General features: G+C 35.4%; 1 protein-coding gene across 6 annotated transcripts in view; it reads left to right on the plus strand.

The window, feature by feature from the left end:
* Positions 1–8717, plus strand: part of ANKRD17 (ankyrin repeat domain 17) — a 178125-nt gene that overhangs the window by 30711 nt on the left and 138697 nt on the right. Inside the window, exon 1 of one of the 6 annotated variants that reach the window (XM_017512948.2) lies at positions 2591–4213. The exons of the other annotated variants lie outside the window; for them this stretch is intronic. Coding sequence (XP_017368437.1) covers positions 4160–4213 — 54 coding nt within the window. The 5' untranslated portion in view covers positions 2591–4159. Of the gene's footprint in view, positions 1–2590; positions 4214–8717 lie in introns of those variants that run through there. 6 annotated transcript variants of the gene reach the window in all.

The raw sequence follows: 8717 nt of genomic DNA on the forward strand, positions 1-8717 counted from the left end.
AAAACTCCTATATAAGGAATTTTTTATTAAAGTTTTACCTGAAGGGAACAAACATCAACGAAGTGTTAAGTCATGCAAAACAGGGTTGCTTGCTTGTCACCACATTTATACATATTTTTTGTTTTGTTTTTCTTTTTCTTTCTTCAAGGAAACCAATGCTGGTCCTAAATAAAATTTTCAACTTTAGAAGATTATTTCATGCAATCTAGGTGTTCACTGAGCTTTTTTGTACTTTACTTTCTTTTTTATGAGAGGTTTCACTCTTTGGATATTTGACTCTCATTTTCAGTCAATATTTTCTTTCATGTAAATTTTTTTATATGTTGGTTTCCATTTATTTGTATAACTTAATATATTAATTGCTATTTACATTTTAATACTTTTTCTGTTGGCAAAATAATGAAAGGTCTTGGGCCATTGAAGTGCATTTTAGATAAATGGGAAGACAGTTTTCTTGCCTATAAAATTAGGTTGAGGCTGTACGCCGTGGCCCACACCTGTAATCCCAGCACTTTTGGAGGCCAAGGCAGGCAGATTAATTGAGGTCAGGAGTTCGAGACCAGCCTGGCCAATGTGGTGAAACCCCGTCTCCACTAAAAATACAAAAATTAGCCAGGCATAGTGGTGGGCATCTGTAATCGCAGCTACTCAGAAGGCTGAGGCAGGAGAATCACTGGAACCCAGGGGGTGGAGGTTGCAGTGAGATGAGTTTGCGCCACTGCACTCCAAGCTGGAGTGCAGAGCGAGATTTCATCTGAAAAAGAAATTAAATAAAATAAAATTAGGTTGAACTGGAAGATGGCTTATTATTTTAGGATGACAGGTTTTAGACAAACACATGTAAATTTTTCTTTATACCCTTTTGCCCAAGGTATCCTGCGGTGGCATAGGTAATCATATTGACGAAAAGAACTAAAAAACAGAAGTAGAGGGGATACATTATTTTGCTATATAACAAATAATTACAGAAAATCTGAAATTTAGATTCTCTTTATATTCAGTACTTCTAATATCTTATTTCAGTGACCTACAGCAAAAGAACAAATGTTTTTGTCATTAGAAATTACTACTATTGTTCTGGGTGGGTATGGTGGTTCACACCTATAATCCCAGCACTTTGGGAGGCTGAGGCAGCCAAATCACGAGGTAAGAAATTCTAGACCAGCCTGACCAATATGGTGAAACCCCATCTCTACTAAAAATACAAAAAATTAGCTGGGCCTGGTGGCAGGCGCTATAATCTCAGCTACTTGGGAGGCTGAAGCAGGAGAATCGCTTGAATGCAGAGAGTGCTGGCTCTAGGTATGCACTGGTGAATAAAGTGTTGCTTACTTTCAACAGTGTTGCCTGCTTTTTTGTAGTCTGTAATGGAGACAGATAATAAATGATAAAACAGCCATAATTCTGTGAGAAAGGCATAATCACATATTTATTATTAAAAACAACAGTAAATGTCAGAACACCTAAGAGGCACCCCATAATCCTAGAATGGAGGAGAAGTGGAGACTGAAGGGTTTTACTGACTTGGATCTTAGGGGCCCGAATTAATTGTCAGATAAAGGATGTGGAAGGCCTATTCTTGGCTTGTGGAAAAGGAGAGTATTACAACATGAGCTCCTTGAACTCAAACCTGTCATTGCTTGCTAACATTGGAGGAAAATTTGAGAAAGGGAAACTATGTTGATGACTTCTCTTAAGTCTAAAGATGGAGCCGTTTATTTGAAGCATAGAAATAATTAATCTGGAAGGCAAGAAATAACAAAAGCCAGTTTGTAGTTTCTGTTTAAGCCAGGTTACAACAGTGGAAATAACTTTGGGAAGGCTTCAAATGCCAGGCATACCCATACCTAAATGTAAACATTAGCTATGGTATGAGGTAAAAAAACATAGTATAATTTGTTTGCCGTTAATTCCACATAGCCTTTGGAATCAGTTCTGGATTTGCGTCTGGATTTCACTCTGCTGTATAACCGTGTGCCCTGTCTGATACTTGGTTCCCTTATCCATAAAATACAGTTATCACATGGAAGAAATACAGTTGATGATTCTGGATATGGACGCTGGAGCAAATTGCCCAGACTCAGATCTTAGCTCTTTAACTTAATTAGCTTAGCTTGAAATAATTTGGCAAGTTGCTTAACCTCTTTTTGTCCCATTTCCACATATGTAAAATGGGGAGGATAATAACACTTCAGGGTGACTGTGAAAATTAAGTGAGTTAACATATAAAAAGCATTTAGAATAGCATATGGTAAGCAAAACATACTTTAAAAATTATGACATAGTGGCCAGGTGTGGTGGCTCACACCTATAATCCCAACACTTTGGGAGGCCGAGGTGGGCGGATCACGAGATCAGGAGATTGAGGCCATCAGGAGTTCACCATCCTGGCCAACATGGTGAAACCCTGTCTCTACTAAAAATACAAAAATTCGCTGGGCATGGTGGCACATGTCTATAATCCCAGCTACTCAGGAGGCTGAGGCAGGAGAATCATTTGAACCCAGGAGTCGGAGGTTGCAGTGAGCCGAGAACACACCACTGCACTCTAGCCTGGGTGACATAGTGAGACTCCATCTCAAACAAAATTATGACATAGATTAGCTGGGTTGTTATGAGGATTAAAAAATATGTTCATTTAAAAAAAAACATATTGCTTGGCACACTATGGGTATCTCCTAAATATCAGAAACTGTAGGAGGTACTTTGTAGGATATAATCTTTATATAAACTGTTAAGAAACCTTATCTGTCTGTTGACTGCACTTAGAGCAGTTTCTGATATTTCAAGTTGAGTGAATATTGTCCCATTATATAGATTAATAAATTGAGGCCCAAGAGTACTCCAAAATCTCCACTGAAACATGACATCACTTTGAGAGATAAGACCAGCAATGTCATGCACATTATCACATCACTTTTCTCTGTTTAGAGCATAAAACATTGTTCCTTTTTGTTTTTTGACACAGTCTCACTCTGTTGCCCAGGCTAGAGTGCAGTAATAACAACTCCACCTCCCGGGTTCAAGTGATTCTCCTGCCTCAGCCACCTGAGTAGCTGGTATTACAGGCACGCTCTAACATGCCCAGCTAATTTTTGTATTTTTAGTTGAGATGGGGTTTCACCATGTTGGCCAGGCTGATCTCCAACTCCTGGCCTCAAATGATCTGCCCACCTTGGCCTCCCAGAGTGCTAGGATTACAGGTGTGAGCCACTGTGCCCAGCCCATTGTTCCTTTTTCAGTGCATTTTTTATATTCAAGATTCCATAAGGAAGAAATTTGACAATCTTAACAAATTTTACTAAATGGAAGATCAATTACAGGAATGAATTTAATATAAATTAGTTCTACTGTCAGTCACTCACTTTATTTGCTGTTCGATGATCCAGATTTAGTGTCTCTAAATTTATCTGGAATATTTTAGTCTCTTAGAGTATTTATTATAAGAGAAAAAACAGGCCATTTCTTTGGTTAGTAAATGAAGGCACTGCTAGAAAATGCATATATCAAATGTTGAAGCTTGCTTCAGGAATTGTAAATCAGTTAGATGTTAACCTGGTTCTTGTAGGTATTTGGAAACAGATTAGTTAATAAAAACCAATTTACTATAAAAAATCTACATTAGGATAATTATTTTTGATACTCTGAAGTCAACTGTAATATGTATGTTATACAATACATTTGCCTGATGTAGCAAATTTCTAACTTGGCAGTATCATGCCTCCTTCTTTGCGTCTTTAATACAGCCATTAATCTCACTGCAAGGCTTTACTAAGGATAAATTGCTGCGTAACCCACTTCAACCTCTTTTGTTCAACCAGGAAGCCAGACGTGTTAAATAGCTTTTTAAAAAATAGGTTGGTTTTTTTCTGAAATTTTGGGATTTTAAAAATTGAAGTGACAAAATAAGAGACTTTTATTTTGTCTGTTGAAATTACTTGACAGAAGTTTGCTTTGGAATAGAGCTTCTGTATCTTTAAAAAATACACAGTGAGTCACCCCCTGCTCTTTTGGTAGATGCCTGGCTAGTGAACAGCTAAGCTGCTTTAGGCATGTAATAGAACATTCCATTTCCTGTTCCCTTGCTGACACAGAGGAGTGTTCCTGCTGGCAATGATCTAATCATAGTGCAGTAAGAAACATGGCAGTTTGATAAAACATGGTGGAGACAGCGGCTGAAATGGAAGCATATGTTCTAGAAGACATTCTTGAGGTAGGGCTAGGTTTGTAAGTGAAATGAAAGTTGAAATCTGAACAAAGAAATCTTATCTGCCGAAATTATTTTACAGATGAATAGATTAGAGGAGAGAGCAAAAAGAGGCAGAGCATAAAAGCAAGACACCATCAGACCTATTCCGTGTGAGAATGTGTCAGTCTGGTTCACATGATTACTATATACGTCTATAATTATTTTGTTTAAACTTCATGTTTCATAAATTGTATGTTTGCTGGGGAAAAATAGGAGACTCAGACTTAATAAAAAGCCTTGTGCTGGTGGTGACCTTTAGATTAACTCATTAGAAGGTGGGGTCTGCAAAGCAGCTTTGAGTAGGTTTAGTATCATATGTCTTAGAATTCATTTACATATCTAAGCCTAAAGCTTTGCTGCAGTTAACTATTAAAAACAGCTGGTTATTTTAGCTTTAAACTAAGCATGTTTATATCAATCTGATTGCTTAATTTAGCTGGTACACACTGGTCCTAGGTTTTTCATGTGACTTTGATTATTATAAAACAAGTTATTAAATTAAACATTTTAAAACCCATAAATTTAAGGCACTGATGCTAGAGAGCTGTCAATAAAAAAATCCTGTAATTTGAATCATGAATATTTTAAATTATATTTTCTTTTTTTCTGATTGTATTAATTTTATAAGATCCTATTTGAGTATAAACTAGTCCAAGGAAATACATGTCAAAGTGAAACTAGAATTGCTTTTGGCATTGAGTGTTGAATACTATCAGAAATTTGTATTTATAGGTATAGGTATTTAAATATCATATTCTTATCTGTGAGATTGTGTAGGGTATTTCTTTTTTTCCCCTCATTAAATAAAAACTGTCTAATTCAGTTAAAGAGGCTTTATGGTAGTGAGTGGTATTCCTGATACTTACGACTGCTGAGATAATTTAACTATTTCACGTCTTTAGGAAGATTATTTTATTGTGGGGAGAGGGCTGGGGAGAAGAAGCTGCAAAGGGAAGCTAGGCGGGGTTAGCAGGAGAAAAAAGCCTATGCGCATTATAAAGTGCTGCATGATCAATGAGTATTTTCTGGAGTCCCTCAGTGTGTGCTTGGAGCTGACATTGCAGCAAGTCTCATGGTTCTGCAGAATGAAAACTGATTCCGTTATATTACCTACCTCCTTGCAGACACCTGCCAACATACTCTTTTTTCCCTTTCCGAAAAGCTGTTGTCTAAGTTGAATTGTGGTTAATTTTTATTATTTTCCTCTTTTATTTTTTATTTTTTACTATTAGTGAGTTTCCTTAAAAATGTGTGGTAAAATTATCTACTTAGAAATAGTAGTATAAACTTAAGTCAGGGGAGTTTAGTAATTACAAGTGGCCACATGACTTTTTAGTGGTTGAGTTTAACAAGCCTAATTATATTACAAAGTTCTAGTGTTAAATTTTAATTTGCTTTTAAAATTTTTTGGTTTGGATTTTAAAGAAGTGTACTTTAGAGATTTTGATAAATCTATTTGACAGTTTTTCTTAGCCATTTAAAACTTCAGCATATAACAGATTTTAGAAGTCTTATGTTCTGAGGAAAATCCTACTTGAGCATTGTTTTGTGCTTTATGTATAGATTTTTTAAATGCTACCTGAACAACTGGCTTTTTATTATTTCCGTTAACATTGCTTAATGTCATGTTAAGATTTTGCATTACCTTGTTTATTCATTGTTACTAGTTATTAAAACAAGCTGCAATTTTAATTTTTCTAATTTTCAATTTATCAATTTGATTTCTATATACCTGTTGCATCCAATCATACTAAATAAGTAGTTTTTCCTGTTTATGTAAAATGTTATATGACTTAAGTATTTGTCAATCTTGGCAGGAACATTTTCTAACTAGTAATGAAAGAGCCTTATTCAAAATTGTAAGTACTCATAATGACATAATGCTAAAAATACAAAGTGCAAAGAATAAATTTGCTAACTTTGAAGATAAATGTACCATTTTCTAAAGAACTTCATATTGCAAGTAAACAGATATGTATTACATAGTGAGCCTTCCAGAAAAATATATTCCCTACCCCTGACAACTCCTTGAGTAAATGTCCAGTAATGGATAGTGAAGTCCATTTGTATACCACAGTGACAATTTTATTGTTCTACTTAATATTGAGCTACTTGAAGTTCATTGTCATAATTTTCACCTTTGTAATTTTATTTATTGAGCATATGGAATTTTATGTAGATTATACTTACTTACATTGAACAAACATTAGTCTCTTTTTTTCCTTTGTAACTTGGTCTTTTGAATCATAAACTTTTTAAAGGTACCCTTATCGAATCTTAGTTAAAGGAAAACTTAAAGTCAGTATCATTAGTGAATATAGCACAAATGATTTCTCAGAATACTATGGCTACCTTTTAAACTGTGATTGTTGATTATATGTGCCCACATGTATTTAAGTTGAATATTTAGATCTTTAAAATCTTTGTTTTTTTTTTTTTTGATACGGAGTTTTTGCTCTTGTTACCCAGGCTGGAGTGCAGTGGCGCAATCTCGGCTCACCACAACCTCCGCCCCCTGGGTTCAAGCAATTCTCCTGCCTCAGCCTCCTGAGTAGCTGGGACTACAGGCGCGCACCACTATGCCCAGCTAATTTTTGTATTTTTAGTAGAGATGGGGTTTCACCATGTTGACCAGGATGGTCTCGATCTCTTGATCCACCCGCCTCGGCCTCCCAAAGTGCTGGGATTATAAGGCGTGAGCCATGGTGCCCGGGCTTAACTCTTTAAAATCTTAAGTAAAATATTGTCTAAAATTTGTAATAAAACTAGAAAAGGTGGATTCCAACTTACATCATTGCTTTTCAACAGTCCAAGGTAAGGGATTAAATAGAGTATCTTGGCTAAGTATTCAAATAATCCAGACAGTAATTTTTTTCTCCAAACCAAAGGCATCAAAGTATTTCTGTTCCTTCTGCCTACCTTCTGTGAAAGGAACTAATACCCAGGAAAGTAGCTAAATACAGATGACAGAAAAAGGGGTAACAGCTCGTATAAATACCTCTTTTCTTTTTCTGTTTATGTTTTCCTGAGACATGATTATAATTTTAGAATTTTGATGATTTTCCTGTAAAATTATATGTAACAATGGATTGTAATACTTACAATGATCAATAGGAGGAAAAAAGTCTTCTAGTTTTATATCCCAAATTTACATGGCCAAGGGCTGTGCATATAAACCTGCGGTTTATAAGTTGGCTTTTTATATGAAAATATGCAGCAACTGAGAGATCATTTCAGAAACTTGATTAGTGTATATTTAGTATTATTATTTATAATTGAACCAGTTTTACGAGTCTTAGTAATAAGAAATCTTCACAGATATTTCTATCCTTTAATTTTGATTAAGTTCAGATTACTTTGTTCTGTGTATAGTATTTGATATATCTTTGCTTTAAGAAAGTAGGAATTTTTATGAAAATAAATGTTTATATTGTTAAGTGTAATAATAACTCTCATGCCCAATCTTGTTTGTCATTTAAAGCCAGGATGTCTAGCTTCATCTGTACTTGATGTTACAGGTTGTGATATATAAAGTAAAAGTGCCAATTAACTATGGTTGTGTCTTATAGAGACAGTGGGTTAAGGATTTGACTGAACCCTGTAGGTTGGAACTGAATTAAGGGTCATATTTAAGCAAAGTGAGTAGGTATGTTGTGGAACCTTTTCTTGCTCTGTATTTATCTTAGCTGTTTTTGTTTTTTAAATAAAATTGAACAGTCTCCCTGGAAGGCATCATTTCCTTCTGATTGCCAAGATTGTGGACTAATGGTAAATAGTGAATTCTAGTTCAAACAAGGGAAATCCATTAGCTGTTTAGCATAAAAATTGCTTTTGGTAATAATATCAAATCTCCACATAGTAGACTTTTTTGGCAGATACATGCTATATTTCTTTTTATTCTTTAAAACATATTGTCATATGTAATGCACATCATTTCTATACTATACCACTAAGCCTTTCATAGATTTCTAAAGTTCTGTATTTATTGTAACCATGGTGACATTTTTCACTAGAAAAACTTTTGAGTAACTCCTAGGACCTCAGTTGGTCTAATGACTGAAAAGTTTAGCTAAATATGTAAATCATTAGAGTTGATATAAGTAATATTTTCCATTTATTAAAAAGTTTGGAATCAAATTAAGAAATGTTAGATTGAATCTTATAATTTTTTTTTTTTTTTTCTTTTTTGAGAGGGAGTCTTGCTCTGTTGCCAGGCTGGAGTGCAGTGGCACAATCTCAGCTCACTGCAGCCTCCGCCTCCCAGGTTCAAATGATTCTCCTGCCTTAGCCTCCCAAGTAGCTGAGACTACAGCCGTGTGCCATCACGACCAGCTAATTTTTGTATTTTTAGTAGAGACCAGGTTTTACCGTTTTGGCCAGGATAGTCTCAATCTCTTGACCTCTTGATTCATCTGCCTTGGCCTCCCAAAGTGCTGGGATTACAGGCATGAGCCACTGCACCTGGCCA

This window comes from Cebus imitator, unplaced genomic scaffold (assembly GCF_001604975.1).
Source record: "Cebus imitator isolate Cc_AM_T3 unplaced genomic scaffold, Cebus_imitator-1.0 Scaffold480, whole genome shotgun sequence".
Lineage (NCBI taxonomy): Eukaryota > Metazoa > Chordata > Mammalia > Primates > Cebidae > Cebus > Cebus imitator.